We start from the raw sequence: 21058 nt of genomic DNA on the forward strand, positions 1-21058 counted from the left end.
ATTCCGAACATCCAAGAAAAAAACTCACAAAATAAACCCTTAAAGTGTTCTGCAGCATACCCAAATATAGGCCTACTACGGTCTACTCCATCTTTTCTTTATAAAAAACCCAAACAACTTTTTTGAAAGAAAGGCAATGACTACAAAAAAAAAAAATCATTTTTACATGAAAAGAATGCTGTCACTTCAATGCTTTTTTTTTTTTACAAATCCTTTTGATATCACGAGGGTTCCCTATAACGAATTGTAATTGATCTAGAATGAAAGACAAAAAAAAATCATCCAAATTAGCAAGTAAAATACCATAGAAAAACTCATAACAATTATGGAAAAATTGAATTCAACAACCCGAATGATGGATTTGGGGCTCAGAAGTTGGTTTCATACTTTAATTACTTTTTGGAGTAAATTACGTTCTTGTCCCGATTTGACTTTTTCAAATTTGGTCCCCAAAAAAAATCTCATTCACAAATTTATCTTTAATCAAGATATTTTTCAAAAACAATTAGCTATACACTAAATAAAACATTTTAACTGGAATACAACATGAGAACCTCAAGCGAAAATGAAAATTACTAAAAAAATAAACTTTTGGGAACCAAAATTACAAAAATCACAAAAAATATAATTTACCCCAATTTTTATATTATAAAAATACAACAAATAATTTGATAAAAAATTAAAATATACCTATACAAGAATCATGAAAGAAGTACTTCAATGCAAGGACAATACACAAGGATAGCATTTAAAACCTTTGGCTCCAACCCCCTCCCCCCCTATCCCCAACCCTACCTACCCTACCCCTGCAAATGACAAGTTTGTCCATTTCTCATGGACCATTATCCATCACCATCAACCCAACCTCACTGTTCTGCCTCACCCATGTGTAATCACGTACGTTAACAGAAAATCGAAAAAAAAAATTAAAATTAAAATTAAAAAAAGGCAAATGTTTCATTGGGAATTGTGACTTGGCACCAGATATATTAACACCCTTCTGCCAAATGGAGCCCATTTTCACGGACCCATTTATTGCAGAAACCTTCATGGGTGCACCCACCCCCCTAAACCACCCCATGTTCAATGGCCCCTACCATCATAAATATAATTTCAATAAAGTACAACACATCTCCACATGGATACTATTCTTACTACTTACTACTATACTACTACTACTACAACCAGAGTTTCATTCAACAATTCCAAAAATCTCCCTACACCCCAAAGGCCAATATAGACATTTTACATAACATCGACTAGTTTTGCGTTTTACACTTTAATCGGTGTTTTGGGATATAACTTCACCAAATTTGAGAAACAGTTGCGCATCTGAGGTGCTCATGGATGAACAATTCACCAAATGTGGAGTCTTGAGGTTCGCGTATTCATCCATGTAGCTTGAAACTTTTGAAGACGGAAGCAATGTGGTGGGACCCACATGTGGGTCGGGTCGGGGTGTTGGGAGGATGCTCCCGAGGACCCGAACCACTTCATGCATCGTTGGTCTCTCCGAGGGTTGTCTTTTGGTGCACAAAAGCGCAAGTTGGAACACTTTCTTTGCTTCGCTTAAGTCTTTGCATGTTGCTGTTATTTCAGGGTCAACACTTTCCATCACAGCGTTGCTCGCTGTTTTTGATAGAATCTAATCCCCACAATTTGATCACGCAAAAGAAAAAAAAAAGAAACTATTATAATAAGATTTTATTACAATACATACATATAGTTATAGGAAAAGAATCAAAGAAGAAGATTTAATTACCAGATGATGGAGATTCGATTCATTATCAACAGCTTTCCTTCCAGTAAGCAATTCGAGAAGAACAATCCCATAACTATAAACATCAGATTTCTCAGTGAGACGAGAAGTACGCGCGTATTCAGGATCAATATACCCAATAGTCCCCATTATATAAGTCGATGTGAAGGTTTTTGAAGTGCATAAACTCTTAGCAATCCCAAAATCCGTAAGATGTGCTTCAAAATCCCTATCAAGTAGAATATTCGAAGATTTCACATCTCTATGAATTATACGAGGACTACAGTCATGGTGTAGATACGCAAGCCCTTGTGCTGCCCCAAGTGCTATCTGAATCCGAGTCTCCCAGTCCAACTTTTTCTTCTTCAACGGCCCTAAAAAACATCAAATTTACACTTAAAATAAGTTGATAAAATAAAAATAAAAATAAGTTGATAAAATAAAATAAAATAAAAACTTACCATGAAGGAGATCCCAAAGGCTACCATTTTCCATGTAGTCATAAAACAAAAGGTTTCCGGAAGGTGACAACGAGTAACCTTGTAGACTCACAAGGTTACGATGTTTTATGCTTCCAACAGTCTCGAGTTCGGTTTCAAATTCTTTCAAATACTGAGGGTAGTGAGTGTAAAGTTTCTTGATAGCAACCGGACGACAGTTTTTGAGAACACATTTGTAAACTGTGCTTGATGCACCATACCCGATTATATATTTTTCACTTAAGTTTTCAGTCATTCTCATGATGTCATCGTATACATGGAGCGCCATGTTCATGTGAAGTATCACGAGTTTTGGTGAAGAGTAGTGAACGGGTTTGTCATATGATCCCTCAATGAATGGTTTTGAGTTGTGGGGCCGACATACTGCTACGAGGATCATCAGAAGAAGAACTAATGCACCGAGCGCGATCCCAAGTATGGCCGCTTTGGAAATTGTCACTAAAGATTAAAAAATTTGGTAGTTTTAGTAGCTTGCTCTGACACCATATAAGATATATGTGGAATCCAGAGCACTGGATTTTTGCTTACCTCGTTGGGTGGAACGAGAAGCGTGACATGAAGAACTCATAGAGCTACTGCAAAGACCGGGGTTTGCAAGAAAACTGCATTCGGAGTTTAAGTTTTTGTAAGTTGATATTTATAATGTTAAAAATTGTAGAAGGGGGTTGATTAGGTGATTACATACCTATCGGGTGAAAACTTTGAGAAATTATTCCCGGTGGGAATATCTCCAGCCAGATTATTATACGATACGTTTCTGCATAAATAAACAGTTGATAATATAAATAGGTTCAAAATGACATGAATTATAGAAACATATGTCGATATATTATTATATGATTGGAACTTACAGAATTGAAAGACTAAGGCAATTCACCAATGAAATCAAACCTCCAGTTAAGTTGTTACTTTCTAACTTTCTGCAAAAGATTGATAAAAGAGACACATAAATACATAACAATTGTCAAAATTATCAATGAAAATGTATTTCATAGAATCGGTAAGTAACATACAGCATGAACAGATTCTGAAGTTGACCGAGTTCTTGAGGTAATATACCAGAGAGATGGTTATAAGAAATATCTCTACAAAAAAAAAAAAAAAAACATGGTTTATGTTTTTAGAAAATTAGAAGAATTGAAAAGAAACTTGAAAAAGAATCGCGACGGCTTACATCTCCATGACACTTCTTAAATTACCAAACTCAGCGGGTATATACCCTGTTAACTCGTTCCGGCTCAGATTCCTATAGAAGAAAGAAAAATATTAGTGACAATGGAGAAGTGTCACAAAAGATTTTCAAAAAGCAAACTTACAGTTTTAGTAGATGTTCCAAGTCACCAAGAGGAGAAGGAATTGGACCACTGATCTTGTTATTTGAGAGGTCCCTATTCCAATAAAAACATACCAACAATTGTTACAGTTTAAAAATCCATAAAATGTTACAATTCGCGACGCTTTTGAACCACTTACAGTGTATCCAAGTTACCAATTCGCGACAGCTCGATTGGAATCGGACCAGTAATACCATTTGATGAAAGATTCCTAATTTAATCAAAAGCCAAGATTGTAATGTAAACAAATCTACATAGAACTACGGAGTATTAATGACATACTTAGTTACAAACTTACAAGTAAGTCATGCTTTCAAGTCTCTGAAATTCAGCAGGGATTGTGCCTTTCAACTGGTTTCCATAGACATTGCTGCCAATTTGAAATGATTATTGGCGACAGATTCAAATTTAGTGGAAAAAAATGTCGCAACTAACAAATAACAAAACTTACAGACTATTGAGATTAGTGCAAGAGCTAAGATTATCAGGTATTCTTCCCTCGAGTTTATTGCCAGCAACATTCCTTCAATCATGTAACATATTTAAGAAAAACTCAAAAACCAAAACCATAATTAAGAATTAAGAGTTAAGTTGAGTTGCAAAGTTTATTACAGGTCAAATAAGTCGGTGAGCTTTCCAAGTTCTGGAGGAATATGACCAGTTAGCTGATTATCATTCAGTTCCCTGTATCACAAAGGTCAAATTAGTCTTTCGCATTATTTAAAATCTTTTTGTTGTTTGAACTACAATGCACAAGTGAAAAAGTCAAAGGGGAAGAGATTTGTATATTTCGTACAAGTAATGTAACTTTGACATGTTCCCGAGCTCTGGAGGAATGGATCCAGTCAACTTGTTGTTGTGGAGATACCTACAAAAAATAAAAATAAAAAACATAAATAGTTAAATATGTAAAATAATTCTTATTTCAATTCTTACAATTTCTCGGTATAAGTCAAATTTCCAAGGATTGGAGGAATTTGTCCGCTCAAATTATTGCAACTTAAATCCCTGTGACATCAATCAATTAAGAAATAATTTAAATTAGTATAAATTTTGGAATTGAAATGCCAGAAAAAAAAAAAAAAAGTAAAATAATATTGCTTACAAAACCGCAAGAGCCTGCATGAGTCCAATCACAGACGGGATTTTCCCCGATAGTTGGTTTCCTTGTAGTGATCTGACATGCAAAGATTGTAGGATTAATATATGGTAAAATACATGAAATACCAATGTACTTTCATTTCTTTCTATTACAACATTCTACTATTAAAAGTATGTTGTTATTTCATACATTTAACAGGAATACAGAGTTAAAGCAATAGACTCACAATGTGGCAACTTGAAGGAAACCAATGTTAAATGGAATCTCTCCCGTCAATTGATTGTATGACAAATCCCTAAAAATTAATAAAAAAATTAATCAAAATAAAAAAATGGTGGATATTGGAGTAAATTTAATGGGGTCAAGGGAGATGATACATACAATACTTGGAAGCCAGTACAGTTGCCAATATTTGAAGGAATTGTGCCAGTTAAACTATTGTTCCTCACATCGCTGTGTATATGATATATAAATAAGTTAAATAATAAATAAATAAAAGAAGTATGAAAATTAAAAGAAAGAAAGAAATCAACTTACAAATACCACAGGCCGGTTAGTTGACAGATATCTGGAGAGAGATCTCCGACCAAATTGTTGCTTCTCAATCCTCTGAGTCAACGGAATAATAGAATTTGGTCAAAATATATTAAACAAGATTCTATAGATAATAGTATATATTAAGTCTTGGAAACTTACAAATACTGTAAAACTTCATTCCAGTATATAAGCCTTGGGATTTCCCCATTCAGCTGATTTTGTGCCAGATCCCTATATTAAACATCGATTTCATCAATATAAAATATGTTTTTTTTTTTATTTTATTTAACTAAGATGAAAAGAAATGAAGGAAAGATTCTTACAAAATCTTCAAATTTGGAATCTGTGATAAAGTTGATGGGATTGGTCCGATTAATTGATTGTTTTTCAAGATTCTGTAATACCAAATGGGAATGATGGCGTTATCAAATGAAACGAACAACTTACAAACAAAAGCAAATAAATTTCTTGGAATTTACGAGCTAAACTTACAAGAGTTCAAGCTGCTTTAACTTAGATATCGAAAATGGTATGTCTCCAGTTAGCATATTGAACGATAAATCCCTGGTTAAAAAACAGTTTACTTAGAGTTTAATCAAAAGATAAAGTATCACATTATAAAGAAAAGTCACAAACTTACAAGTTCTTAAGGCTACTACAATCACCAATCTCATCTGGGATTTGGCCAGATAATCGATTTCCACGAAGATCGCTGTTCAAATACGATATCAAAACAGTTAAAAATACCATTTTTAACAAAAAAAAAAAGAGTAAATTCATTAAGTCAAAGGGGGATGAAAGATTGAAAATTTGAAAGGGAAGAAACATTACATGGAGAGTAAACCTTTGAGGTCTCCAATACTTGGTGACAATTCACCATCAAGATTCAAACCTGAAAGATTACTGAAAGCATTTCGAAAAAAAAAAAAAAAAAAGTCAAAATTTTGACCTAAAAGGCATAAGCTTTTTCTTGAAAAAATGGAAAAATTAAATAAGTTGGATGGGATAACGATAATACTCACAGCGCAACGACATTGAAGGTGACATTATCACAAGAAACACCTCGCCACATACAGTAGTCTGAAGAAGGTGCTGAATCAGTCCAGTCATAAAGCACATTATTCACATCTCTAAATGACTTTTTTATCTCCACCAATGTCCCCCCTTCAAGATTAAATTAATAAAAATGTATTACAACATAAGTCAAATGGAATATTATATTATAATGAAAACAAATTTTAAAACGGGTTTCTAAATCCATAGTTAAATATAGTTTAAAATCAAGAACATGAACCCGAAACGACATACCGTCATCGGAGTTAACGACGAGGAAGAAGCTTGAAGAAAACAGAAGAAACGACAGAAACCCCATCATTCTGAAAAACTCCATGAAACCAACCTCCGCCGTGCGCGGTGTCACCCCTGTAAATCTCCGGCGAACTCGACCAACATTCAGTGAGACAGATTGTTGAATAAAAACTTGTCACATGATTTGTAAGCAGGACATTTGAGTATCTTTCTTCTCCTCGATTGCAGTGTAATCATGTAGGATCTATTCTATGCATGATTCATGGTATCAAAGAGTGGGGGAAGGGAGGAATTATGGAGAAGATAAAGTCAAGAAATGAAATAGTACACACTACAGACTACAGAGTATAGTGCCAAAGGCTATAGCTGCAACTGTGTTATAAAACCCTGCACAATTTTACAGCTATTGTTTTCCCCTCCTCTTCTTAACTTTTACTCTCTCTCTCTCTCCGGCTGACAGCTTTTTCAGGATAAGAGATGAAAGGAGACCCATTTCTGAAATGCATCAAGTTTTAATTTTTTAATAATAAATTTTTTGAACTATTATCAATTTCAGAATAAAGACTATTTCCAGTTCTTCACCCTACATGTGGGTCAATCTGTAAAAAACAAAATTATATATATAGATTTATAAAATAAATTATACAAAACTAACATTTTTCTTGAAGTAGAGCAAAAGATTTTCCATTTATATATACATGGAGAGAAAGAAGAGTGGGGTTATATACAATTTAGTCCTATCATTAGTCTCTATCAAAGGTTTGGTTTTTCTAAGGTGTTTGCAGAAGGAGAGAGAAAGAAAGAGAGAGGCCTCTGTGCCTTTTGCAGACTCATCACTCACTTGTGGAGTGGGGTGGGGGTGGGTAGGGTGGGGTGGGGGTGGGTGGATGGGTAGGGGGTTGAAGGGGGTAAATGAATGATCTTTGTTTGGGTTTGATAATGACCAGGCTTTCTGAGAGACGATTGATGTGAGTAAATGAGTGATAAAAGAGTAGCAGAAGCAACAGTAAACACTTTATTTGGAGAAGAAGAAAACCATCCTTTTAACCTGTAAACATTTTATAGCTCCCATGTGACCTTCGATGTCGATAGATACAACAATTAAATGCATTGTTTGTTTTGTGAGATCATATCCTACCTCCTATCTTGATAATAAATCACTCGTATTCTAACTTATTTTATATAAAAAGTTGAGTTTCATTTTTTGTTTAGATGTTGATATGAAAGAACATAAAAAATTACAAGTTTCAAAAACTTAAAATGCTGTACAAAAATTTGAATATATTAACATAGTTGTAATTTGAAAATATTTAAAATATGTTTTTGGTTGACAGCATAGAAACAAAACTCGTTAGGAAAAACAGAGCATTTAGTTATGAAAATGAATGATTAAAATGGTATTTGGGGTTTCTTCGAAGGCTTTTAGTTAAAGAATTTTCCTCCCTCGCGGATCCATTCCTTCCGACCACCGTGTTTACCACATCATCCCGTGCCTTCTCGGGGAACATTTCAACATTCCGCCGTCAGCCACCGTCGTTGCAGCTTTCCATATTCCATCATCACTCATGAAATCGAGTCCCCATGTCAACTGTCGAGGCATCCCTCTCTTTTTTTTTCTTGAAAACCCTAGGTGTAGAGTAATGGCATGTTTATCTCTCCCATCTGTGTTAACTGCAAGTATCATCTAAAAAGCAAAGATAACATTCACCAATTCTTGGAAAACACCATTATAGAGATATTTTAAGGAATATTATTTGAAGGGAAAAAATTAGGCTACGATTTAATCAAAAATTAGGTATCACACCAAAAATAGGCCCAATGTTTGCAATGTTATGTAAAAACCTTTTTTATAATAAAATATTATTATTCGAAAATGTGTATGTTGTGAACTTGTGGGCCCGTATTTTCGGGTTACAAAATTTCATTTACAAATTTTTTATGTTTGATTTTGTGTATAATTCTTTTTGAAAAAAATGACACAAAACGACTATATCTATTTGGAACGGTATGTGCTGACATCGTTATATTATTTGATACAATTATGAGAAAAATGTATTTTCTCTTAACATGGGTTTTATCAAATCAATCTGACACTTTTGCATATGATATCTTTAAAATTTTCATATTTGATTAGAGGAAATGTGACTCGTTAAAAGACATGTTCGACAAAACTAAAGTTTATTGTGTCAAATGATGTTTTTTGTTTAAAACGAACAATTTTATCAAACGCTAGAAGCTTCTAACACTTCGTGTCAAACATGTACAGAGTGTATTTTTTATCTCAGTCTTCAACATTCACTGTTAAGTCATATTCGCCAATAAAATATGAAGTGATACGTGATGATGTTATAAAATAAGGTATTGTTGATAGAATTCATTCATGTTTTCATGGTATCCAAGAGCAATTGTTAGAATTAAGAATCCCATTATTGCCTTCATAAGCTGAGGAGTGTAGAAAGTTGTAGTTTTATAATATGCATATGTATATGATTTAAATGTATGAATATACACAAAAATTCTCAACTTAATGCAAAGAATCCAAAAGCACATAAGGCTAGTGCAACACTTAACGAGCGGGTTGAAATGATAAATATTATGTTCGAATTAACTGAAAGTTAAATATAATTGTTTGAAGTTCACAAAGACAGTACTCGGTTACACGTTAGGTGTAACGCCTATTTTTCGAATGTGTTATTTGATACTTGCAGGAAATTTAAGAAAGATGGTTTTTGGGAAAACCCAGTCCGTGACACAGGCTTGGATATATGTGGTGTGTGTCACGTCATAAGTCGCAACGTGACTAAGTGTAGGTCGCGTCGTGAAGTCGCAAAAAGGACCAAACCCTAATTTCGGGTCTTGAGCCTGATTTAAAGACTCTAACTCGGAGGATTTCTCTCATTTGCAGCTACTAACCTCCACAGACATTAACCTATGAAACCCCGGCCTCTCTCATCCCATTTTGGTATTGTTGGTGCACTTTGGTGAACCAAGAAGAAGAAACAAGAAGATTATGTGCACCAAAAGCTATATCAAGAGAGTATAAACATTCTTATCATCTCCTTATGCTTCGTAAGTCATCAAGTTCTTACCTCTAAGGATTTTACATGATATATCTAGGATTTTGAGCTTAGTGGTTCTCTTATGTCTTGATTACTTGGAGTTTAGATAACTCCATGTAAAAAGATGTAACGCCCGGAATCTAGAAAGTTCATTGTGGAATTATGCCAATTTCAAGTCAAACTCGACGAGTTGGAGGAGCCAACTCGGCGAGTTAAAGATGAAGAATCACGAGGATTTAATGGGTCTACTCGACGAGTTGGGGAGCCTCAACTTAGCGAGTAGAGGTTGTTTTGGTCGCGAGGTTAATGAGACAACTCGGCGAGTTGGGGGAGCCAACTCGACGAGTTGGGCGTTGTTTAGGAAACCTTAATTTCGGGATTTTGCACCATATTTAAACACCTTAAGTTCCAGGTGTTGGCCTCATTCCCAGCCTCCATAGCCCCTAACCTTAATCTCGAAACCCTAGAGCCTCCAAGGGTGTTGTGAGTCCATTGTGTGTATTTTGGTGTGTGTTCGAAGCTCAGTCAAGGAGGAGGAGCTTGGTGCAAGGTGGTGGTTGAAGAAGGAGCTCATAAATCTTGGTTCTCTGCTCCATTTCCAACATATTTTGGGTATAAAGTTCTAACCTCGCTTAATATTTGATTAGATCTCTTATTTGGATAAATTTCAAGCTTTTAACCATGGATGGGTGTTTGTTGGGGAAGTAGAAGTCCCATGTGTTTGTTCTTTCAGATCTATGATCTTCATGAGTTATTTTGGCATAAAGGTGCCAACTTTATGATCTTAAGGGCTTCATGCATCTATTAAGCTATTCTTTTAGTCTCTTATGAGCTTTTAAGCCTTTCCTAACCATGCATGAGTGTAAAGTCGGAAGCTTTATGTGACCATGCAGTCTTGAAAGACCATATCTATAATTTGGGGCTTTGTCTTGGTGGTTAAGTGATTATTAATTGAGCCCTTAACCTTTTAAGCCTATGATTTGGGTTTTGAGCCCACTAGGTTGGTCCCTAGGGGTAAATTTGGAAACTTTGTCCCTCTAGACGCTATTTCAGTTAAGATCTGAGTGGAAAAGCTGTTAGTTTTGATTAAGTCGACTTAATGGGTTAAGATGTTTGGAACCTAATGAACTCGGCGAGTTTTTAGGTGAACTCGACGAGTTGGATCGGTTCTTCTCGATTTTTGTAGTCTGATGAAGGGAACTCGACGAGTTGAAGGGCAACTCCGCAAGGTGGGTCAACCTGGACCGTTGACTTTGACTTTTGACTTATCTCTTTGACCTAGTTTGTCCCAAGGGGTGTTTATGATAATCTGAATTGTATTCAAGGAAATATGGGCCTAGGATAAGGCCCATATGGGATTTGGCCCAATTTGGAAAATTGGGCCATTAGTGGGCTTTTATGGATTTTATGGTTTTGGATCTTGTTGGATTTAGGCTTGGGCCTTAGTTATGAATCTTGTTGGGCCAGGGGTAAAATGGTTATTTTACCCCAAGTATGGATTATGGATCATGGTTTGGAACCCAATTGCTAATTGGGTGATATTTTGGTATTGTTAGCTCGAGAAGTTGTAAGGGTAGCAACTAAGGATTTCTTGTAGTGAGCTTCAACATTCGAGGTGAGTCTCCTCACTGTTGTATGGGTCGAAGGCACCAATGCCGGCCCATTTGGTTTATGTATTGTAGGAAGACCAAGGGGTTAGCCCTTGGCATTATGTATGAAAGACCAGGCTGCGGCTCCTGGCACACTGTATGCAAGACAAGAGTCTGAACTCCGGTAAGTAATTAGTTAAGTAGTATAGTTTGTATGCTAGTTGTCTTTTGTGATGTTTGCATGGAATACCAAGAGGTGGCTCTTGGCACTTGTCTGTAAGACCCAGGGTTTTGGCCCCTGGCCTGGCAAGAAAGACCATGAGGTGGCTCGGGGCATAATGGCAAGACTATGGTTGGCACATAACACTCTTATTGATTATGATATATGAATGATATGTAATGCTCATGGTTATGTATGACACGTATGGATCGTTGGATATGTATGGTATGTGGTATTTGGGGAACTCACTAGGCTTTGTGCTTACGGTTTTCAATTTATGTTTCAGGTACTCCAGTTTTTAAATGAAAGAGCCCAAGACGATCGCAACGCATACACCCGTGTTTTCTACAATATGTGATCTTTGGGATTGGACTCTGATAATTATGTTAATTGAAATGCTTTTCAATGTTTAGAACAAAGTTGCAATGGTGTTTTGATTATAATAAAAATTAAATTTTTATGTTGGATTTTTGGGCTGTTACAAAAGATGGTTTCGGTTGTTATCCTGGATCCTTAGTGGTGCATTGTGTGTGTGACCAACTTCCCATTTGACCATGCATGGATATTGTAGCATCTTGGTCCCATTTTAAACATATGTTTATAGATGGTTATGTTTGAGCCATACAAATAGATAAAGTTAAAAACTTTATCCATTAAGTCATTATTTTGATGTGATCTCGAAAGTTGGAGCCTTAGTCTTAAGGGATTAAGTTCTTAATGGAAAGACAATTTCGCCTCAAAATTCATGACACAACCAAGGATAGGTCGCATAGCCATTTTTTATATATGAGGTCATGTTTTTTTGCCATTTATGGTAGCAGCGTGATCATGAGTTGGGTCGTGCTACGAATAGCCCTTGACCGCTGACTGTTGGCAGTTAACTTCTTTGACCAAATTGACTTTTGGTCCTAGTTGAGTGATTAGGTGGTTTGTGTTTAGCATATCTGCTTGCAGAGGTTGTTGTCGATATCTTTTGCCAGACTCAGGTGAGTCTTCTTATCGTATTACTTATGTCATGATTGGATCATATGTGTTGGATGCATGTGTAATACTATGACATGATTGTATGCATGGTTAGCTTATTAGAGTCTTATTTGTTTTCTTATATGTTTACATGCTTTGCTGGGATGATGGCGAGACCTGCGAGGCACTATGAGCGAAACCGCTTTGGAGGATAATGTAGCATTTTAAAATTTAAAACTAGGTTTTTAAATTTGTAAATTAAACAAATGAAATATGATTTATATAGTTAAATCATCAAGGAATGATCATATCATTATTTCATGTGAAGTTTGGAAAGCAAGAAATGAAAATAATAACATTTCAAAAGTTAAAGAGCCTAAAGTGTCAAATTGGTAAAGTGAGTTTACCAAAGAGTTGACTATGTTAATGGAATAGACTACATAAATAATAAAATGGATGATGAGGTACTTGTTACGCCAAAACTTAAGTTAAAATCACAATTATTAAGGTTTGGTGGATTTTGGTCAAATAAACCAAACTTGATGGACTATATGTGAAAAGAGGGATATAAGATACACACACTCCCCATATTATCTTTAAATCGTGAACTGCAAGAAAGAAGCCCTCTCATGGTGATTTCTTCATCATTTACCATCTAGGGTTTGATTCAAGAGGAGATTTGAGCATCCAAGCAAAGGAAAGAGGAATCAAAAACTTGCTAGGTATAATCACTTCTCGTCTACCTGTAAATTTCGAATTCAAAGTTTGGGGGTACATAACACCCCAAATTTTCAATCATAAAATTTAAGACTAGGTTCTTAAATTTTAGGATGTTACAAATGACAAGACTGGTGAGGCACTCTGAGTCAAATAAGCTCGTTGGGAAGGTGACAAGAATGGCAAGGCACCGTGAGTCGGTCATGTCTGTTTGGGATGATAACAAGACCGATGTGGTGTTGTGAGCTAAATAGGCCCAATGGACAACAGTGAAATCCCACATACCCTATATTGATATAAATGGTTATCACTATGGTGTATGTGATATTTTGGAGAACTCACTAGACTTTGTAATTAATAGTTAAATTTTAAATGTTTCAAGTTGCTTCGGTAACAAGGGGAAGGGATGTTTGATTGCATTGCCTCCATGAATATATATTGGAGACTTGTTCACATTTTATTTCACTATCTTTTATAACTTTGATTTTGATTTTGGGTTGTCAACTTTAACAAATGGTTATTTATCTATCTTTTGGAATGAAATTGTAATGATTGTTTTTACATAAAAATGAAACTTTTGGTTTGAAATTTGGGACGCTACATTAGGCAAATTCGAAGTAGATGTATGTATTATATATAGAGATAATATAACATGATATTAAACAATAATATGTAGCCTTTTATGGTTTTCATGAATGATATTACTCGCATTGGTACATTCTTCGGTTAATGTTACATATGATAACAATATAATCAATATGGTGCATTGGCATGTAGGGTCGCTTTGAACCCACACAACACAATGAAATGGTTTTTCAACAGTTTCACACACACAAACAACCAAACACAATGTGGATGGATTTAAAATGTAACATCCCAAAAATACTGGTAAAAAATATTCATTTTTAAATCATTCAATTCATACATCATGTTTTCCAAAACTAATCGTGATAAAAATGTATCACCATCAGAGTAAAACAATAGTCATCAATGCGAAAAATCATAGGGAAATGTTATGCAGTCAAGACGAACCATTCCCTTTAGAATTGGAAGTACTTGAAAATGTTAAACCACAAAATCGAAAGCATAAAGATTAGTGGGTTCCCCAAAATACCACATACCATATAAATGGGCCCAACGTAACATATAAATGGGTCTAACCCAACATATAAATGGGCTCAAACCAACATACAAATCGGTCTGGCCCAACATACAAATGAGCCCTTCCCAACATACAAATGCAAGAGTCACAAAGACAACTAACATCCTACAAAGTATAGTAAGAATACTCACCTGTGTCACAAAGTCAACTAAAAACACATCTCAATGCCACACACACGGTGCTACAACACACCTATGGAATCAAACAAGGTCCCACCTTAGTCTAACCTCTAAAACTAGCCATTTTTCCTAAAAGTCAAATCAGGTCAACAAGTCTTAGGTCAAGGTCAAAGTCAATGGTCAGCACTTCCATTAACTAACCCTTACGTCGTAACCAGCTCATGGCTACATCGTGGGAAACACACTAAACCTGGTCCAACTCAGTCACGATTTAACTCGGTCTCAACTCAACTCATTCTCGATCCAAACCATCTTCACGTCGTGATGTATAATTCACCATGTCATGATGGAATCAGTCCAAGTTAATCGGGGAAGACCCCAGTCGTCACGTCGTGACAACAAGGATGACACGTCATGAAAACTGTTATCTCAACTTAATTTATTCACCTCTCAACCCATTAAGTCATTCATCCAATCTTTCCAGAAAGCCTCCTATCATCCAATAACACCTAAAGGTCGATGCTTTTTAGCCATGCATGCTCATTGTGAGTCTAAGGCTCTAACTAGGTTAAACATGAAGAAAAATAACCAAAAATCACATGCATGGGTCCAATACACATTTAAGTTCCAGATCTAAACCATATGATATACAAAGGACCTCAAGGATCCATAAAGTTGCTAACTTTATGGAATCTTACCATTCCAGCTATCTCATATTTGAAGAAAATAGGACAAAACCTTAGATCTAGCAACCTTGCATCAGAACGTTTGGATCTCGGACACTTAAAAAGGTCCCAACATGCTCAAAATGAAGGCCAAACCTAGCCAAGACACCCATAACACTTCCAAGGCCTCATTCTTCCTTCAAAAGCAAACACAAGCACCAAAATGAACCCAAAATGGAGGAGAGGAATTATGGTTATCTTTTACAGGTTTGGAGGTGATGGAGGTCGAGGGTGAAGGTAACCCTAGCTCCCCACATTCCTTAAATAAGCTCCAAGTCCGAAATTAGGGTTTTACATTTGATCCTTCCTACATAACACGACCATGTCATGACATGACGGTTCTTCCCTCACGTCGTGACCCCCTTCAAAATCCATATTTTACTTAAAATTTCATACCTCGAGCATCCGAATGTTACGACTTTTCCCCACTTGAATCAGACTCCGTCCTCGAAGTCCGTTGTCGCTAACAATTTAGGGTAATTCTCCCACATATCCTCCTTGGGTTGCCAAGTCTACTCGGAACCAATGTCGTCATTGAACCTTCACCATGCCCACTACCATGTTGCATAAGGTTTGTGTCCTCATGTTGAGAATTGCGATCAGTCTCTCTACATAATTCAAGTGCTCATCGACATGGATGTCATCCAAACAAACCACTGCGGAATCATCAGCCAAACACTTCTGCAGCTGAGAGACATGGAAAGTGTTGTGGATTTGGCTAAGGCCATTAGACATATCGAACTGATATGCTACTTTGCCTACCCACGAGATAATCCTGAAAGGACCAATGTACCTGAGTCCCAACTTTCCCCACTTCTGAAGTCGGATAACACCTTCAAAAGCACAAAATCTTCGACCTGAAACTTGAGGTCTAAATGTCGTCAATCAGCATAGCTCTTATGGAAACTATGTGCAGTCCGTAACTGATCATGTACTTGTTGTATCAACTCAATGGTCCTGAGTACCACCTCAGTACTCCCCATAAATCGATGCTCGACCTCGTCCCAACAAACTGGGTATGATATTTCTTCCTATAAAGCATATCGAAGGGTGGTCAATCAATATTAGTATGGTAACTATTGTTGTAGGAAAACTCATCCAATGGAAGATAAGTATTCCAACTCCTACTAAAATCCAACACACATGCATGTAACATATCCTCAAGAGTTTGTACAGTTCGTTCACTTTGTCCATCAATTTGAGGGTGGTTAGATGTACTGAAATGCAACTCAGTACCTAAATCCTCATGAAATTTCCTCCAATACCTGGAGGTGAAACGTACATCTCGATTAGAAATCACCGAAACTGCAACCCCGTGTCGAATGACTATTTCCCCGATTTAGATGCCAACCAACTTCTTAGCAGATATACTCTCAACGATAGGGATGAAATAGGCACTCTTGGTCAACCTATCAACAACAACCCATATATAATCGACCTCATGCGCTGTCCTCAACAACTTTGTAATTAAACCATGGTGATCCAATCGCTTTTTTGATTTTGGAAATTTTTTTATCAATATATTGTTTCTTATACACACAGATCTCCATTATGGAATGGAGAATGGTAATATTTAGGATTCATTAAAAAATCAAGAATACATTCCCGGCAGAAAGCCTTCCCGTATTGGGCATTATCCTCTTAATTCCACATGGGAATGGGTAACGGTTGCATCTTGCCATGGGGCCTATGATGTTTGGCCTTGACTTTCTAGCAAATCAAGAACCGCTCCACAAACTATGTTATCTCCCTATTCATACATGGCCACCAATAATTCAATCTCAAGTCTTTGTACATCTTCATAGCCCCCGGATGGATCAAATACTTCAACTTGTGAGAGTCCTCCAATAATGTCTACCTAACCCCACCAACAACCGGAACCCACACTTTTCCGCACCGATTCAACAAATCTCGACTATACCTGACAAATAACGAAATCTGACCCCATGGTCCTCTCTTCCTTCCAATTTTCCTTCTTTCACCCCTCTACTTGATACTTCTTGATCAACTCCAACAATGGTGAAATAATTACCATCCTCAAATACAAATATCTAATAGATGTACTCGCTGCCTTGCGACTCAAGGCATCGACCACAACATTGGCCTTCCCATGATGGTACAAAATCTCACAGTCATAATCCTTCACCACATCCAACCATCTCTATTGTCTCATCTCCAAGTTCGGCTGGTCCATCAGATACCTCCGACTCTTATGATCAGTATAAACAGTGCACATAACCCCATACAGATAGTGTCTCTAAATCTTTAGAGCAAAACCCACAACCTCCAACTCCAAATCATGTGTAGGTTAATTCGCCTCGTGAGGCTTCAACTGCCTTAAAGAGTATGCAATCACATGATCCCTCTGCATAAGCTCTGATCCCAATCCCAAAATCGATACATCACAATAAACCAAAAAATCATCCATACCCTCGGGAAGAGTAAGAATCAGAGCCTCGCACAACCTCTGCCTCGGAGTATTGAAAAATGACTGCTTGTAACATCCCAATGACGAGTTACTTCTAATTTTGATCCTATATTCGAATAATATTGCATTTTGACCCCCCTTTAAGCAGATAAGATTGTAATATTGGCCTATAGTGGCATTGTGGTAATTTTGGGCACGAGGTTTATACGTTGGGCGTACGATGTGTACGTTGATCGTACTAGGGCGGACCCTAGTACATTGGGCATACATCTCGTACGCAAGACATACGCGTAGGATGTCCAAACCTTAATTTTAGGGTTTTGGCCATATATAAGCACCATTATAACTTCATGCTTCATATCCTCGGTAGCCTCCCTCTGTAAAAAATGTCTCCAAGCAACCCTTAGTGATAATAGTCCATTTTTAAGCTCATAAGAGTGTTTTAAAGGTGTGTTTGAAGAAGATGAAAGTGGTGAGAAGAACTTGGAGCTTGAAATCACTGTAGATCTAGGATTCCCTTATTGTTTGCAACCTCTAGGAGGTATAAATCTTGCAACTTTATCACTCCATCTTGTAGATCTATACATTTCACTCCTTTAAGTCACTTTTGTCCCTAAATGGTGATTCTTGAACATGGCATGTTCTTGAGCCATTAAGTTGTCCTTTTAGACCTTATAAATGGTCTTGAGTTATAAAATTGTGGTCTTGATGGTTGGTTTTGCTCCATGCATTGTTTAGAAGGTCTTAATGCATTAAGATGTTGAGTTAAGCACTTATTGGACATGCAAAGTCATAAAATTGGAAACTTTGTGATTCTTAGTGTTATTTTAGCCATGGACCTACAATTTGATGCATTAAGTCAAAGTACTAAGCTCTTAATGTGAAAAGAGGAGTTCTGTGAGTATGCCATGTGTACCTATGAGTACGCCGAGCGTACTCGGTCAACCACCCCGATCTCGGTCAAGCCAGAGTACGCCCCACGTACGCGTTCTGATTTGACCTGGTTGGGTTGACTCGGTTCATTTGTTAGTTTTGACCAAGTTTGACCAAGAGTAATTTAGGAAATTGTTATTATTTTATTAATGGGAAATGTTTCGACATTTAGGAATTAGGTGGAGCTGGTATTTGGGATCAGAGTACTGATTAGTTCTTTGTAAGGCTGTGAGGTGAGTCTTTCTCACTATACTTACCGTTCGAAGGTACCAAAGCCGTCCCAGTAGACTGGATATCCTGTGATATATGATGTTAGCATGCGGTATCGAACCGTAAATCTGCTAGTTTGTCTGATACCTAGTTATATGTTATATGTTATGCGTATGTTGACATGTTATGGTTGGTTGGGTTGAGGCAATCCTACATTGTGTTGAAGGCTAAGATACCCATGGCGGCCCTGATAAACTATAGGCCCTACGAGGTGGTCCAGTTAGGCTGAAGGCCCAGTGAGCGTTCTGGATAGGCTATAGGCCATGCTAGGTGGTACAGTCATGCCGAAGGCTCGGGAGCGGTTTGGATAGGTTGTATGTCCTGCGAGGTGGTCCATTTAGGCTGAAGGCTCGGTTATGCATGTTGTTTTTTGATATGTTGTATGTGGTGGTACTTTTAGGGAACTTACTAAGCTTTGGCTTACGGTTTTTATTTTATTGTTTCAGGTACTTTTAATGATCATAGGAAGGCAAAAGGCATGACCATACGCATCATCTGTTTAAGGTTGTATGATTTTGGGATACTCTGATATGGATAAATAATCTGGAAACAATGATTTTTTAAACATTTTATGACTATGGGTAGTTTTTAAAAGTTTAAATTTGTTGTGATTTTTGAGTCGTTACACTGCTGATCAGGCCCCCACCGGGAAGTAACATTCTTCTTCTTCAAACGGATCATAGGAACATCAATCTTAGAGAAATTCCAGATGAAACTCTAATAATAACCTATTAGACTAAGGAAATTCGTAATGTCATATGGTGTCCTCAGTACCCCCCACTGCATCATTGCCTCTATGTTGGCCAGATCGACCAATATACCATTTTGATTGACGAGGTAGCCCAAGAACTGCAACTTGCGCAACCAAAACTCATATTTGGAGAACTTGTCATAAAGCCTCTCCATCCTCAAGGTCTCCAAAACATCTCGTAAATGCTCCTAATGCTGCTCCTTGTTCTTAGACCAGAACAATATATCAACGATAAACACTATCACCGATCGATCCAGCATCGTCCTGTACACCCAGTGCATGAGATCCATAAAAGTTGTTAGTGTATTGGTGAGCCCAAAAGGCATAACCACAAACTTGTAATGAGCATAACGAGTTCTAAAGGCCTTCTTATACACATCCTCATCTTTGAACCTCATATGATGATAACTTGATCTCAAATCAATATTGTTAAACTAACATACACCATGAAGTTGGTCAAACAAATCATTAATCCTTGAAAGTGGATAACAGTTCTTCATCATCAACTTGTTCAACTCCCGATAGTCAATGCACATATTGTGTGAACCATCCTTCTTTTTCATAAATGGAATCGGAGCTCCCCATGGAAAACTACTCAGTCTGATGAATCCCTTGTCTAATATATCATGTAGATGTGTAGACAAATCTTGAATCTCTGGAGATGCTAAGCAATAGGATGCCTTAGCTATTGGTGCTGCACCTGGAATTAGATCAATCCAAATCTCAACCTACCTTTTAGGAGGCACTCCCGGAAACTCCTCAAGAAACACATCAGGAAATTCACGAATAACGGGAACTTCATCCACAATCTTCATACCCTACACTCATGTATCAACCACATAATCTAGGACTGCTGCAGATACCTCATAGCTCTCATAGCTGAGCAAACAGTCGGTCCCTGCGGAGCTCCTTCGCCACGAATAACCAGTTCTCCCCCACTTGGGGTTCGAACTCTCGCTAACTAGTGCTCGCTATTAATGTATAAGAAGTGGACTTCTAGCAATCCAAACCAAAGCAAATATGATTTCAATCAATTCTAATATGTGAAGATGTTGAGAAGTTCCTTTTGTATCCGAGATGAGGCGGGTCCGAAGTATGAGTTTGTATAAGCATTTAATGCTTTTTGTCTTAAGTTGATGTTATAGTTCTTAGGACTATTTTAGAAAATCTTTTAAGTGTCAGATTTTTCAAACTCTTTGTATTATCTAGTCCTTAGAACCTATCTCAATTTGTACCATGTATCTCCTTTACTATTTAAGGAGTAGATGTTTTCATGAAAATGTACCAAGAATAGAAAAAATCTATATTCTATTTACATCGTTTAAAACTATACAATTCAATTTCAGTCATTTACATTCTTCTTGTTCTAAATTGTCTTTACTTTGATTATACTCAATCTTACTTCATTTTACTTACTTGAATACTTTGTTGAATATTAGATTAAAGTCTCGACTGGTTCACCATACTTGAACGGGCCAACCAATTAGAAGTAGACATTGATCTTTAACTTTAATTCAAGGTTTGAGTTTTTAAGCCTTGTCCGCGCATTGAATCTTGTTCTATCAATTGGTAACAGAGCTTG

The 21058-nt window shown here is 36.8% G+C and overlaps 1 protein-coding gene across 2 annotated transcripts; it reads right to left on the bottom strand.

The window, feature by feature from the left end:
* Positions 1-955: 955 nt before the first annotated feature.
* Positions 956-7333, bottom strand: LOC111893200 (LRR receptor-like serine/threonine-protein kinase ERECTA). Of its 2 annotated transcripts, XM_023889268.3 has the most exons (27): positions 7196-7333; positions 6541-7035; positions 6255-6396; positions 6064-6135; positions 5873-5944; positions 5725-5796; positions 5556-5627; positions 5392-5463; positions 5233-5304; positions 5077-5148; positions 4922-4990; positions 4699-4770; positions 4530-4601; positions 4390-4461; positions 4206-4277; positions 4045-4116; positions 3892-3963; positions 3733-3804; positions 3576-3647; positions 3434-3505; positions 3273-3344; positions 3111-3179; positions 2945-3016; positions 2788-2861; positions 2221-2697; positions 1763-2133; positions 956-1645 (listed from the first exon to the last, which is right to left on the bottom strand). In XM_023889268.3, the coding sequence occupies exons 2-27, from the start codon at positions 6620-6622 to the stop codon at positions 1280-1282; spliced, it is 2946 nt and encodes a 981-aa protein (XP_023745036.1). In that variant the 5' UTR covers positions 6623-7035; positions 7196-7333; the 3' UTR covers positions 956-1279. The 2 variants fall into 2 exon arrangements, with proteins under 2 accessions (XP_023745036.1, XP_023745037.1); XM_023889269.3 differs by lacking the exon at positions 7196-7333 and having other exon boundaries at positions 6541-7155.
* Positions 7334-21058: the final 13725 nt, after the last annotated feature.

Source organism: Lactuca sativa, chromosome 8 (assembly GCF_002870075.4).
Source record: "Lactuca sativa cultivar Salinas chromosome 8, Lsat_Salinas_v11, whole genome shotgun sequence".
Taxonomy (NCBI): domain Eukaryota; kingdom Viridiplantae; phylum Streptophyta; class Magnoliopsida; order Asterales; family Asteraceae; genus Lactuca; species Lactuca sativa.

Coding starts and splice junctions, on each gene's coding strand:
- LOC111893200 (XM_023889268.3), bottom strand. CDS start 6,622: ATGGAGTTTTTCAGAATGATGGGGTTTCTGTCGTTTCTTCTGTTTTCT. Junction 3,648..3,732: donor ATTGGTAACTTGGATACACT/GTAAGTGGTTCA, acceptor TTATTGGAATAG/GGACCTCTCAAATAACAAGA. Junction 2,134..2,220: donor CCTTTGGGATCTCCTTCATG/GTAAGTTTTTAT, acceptor GATGTTTTTTAG/GGCCGTTGAAGAAGAAAAAG.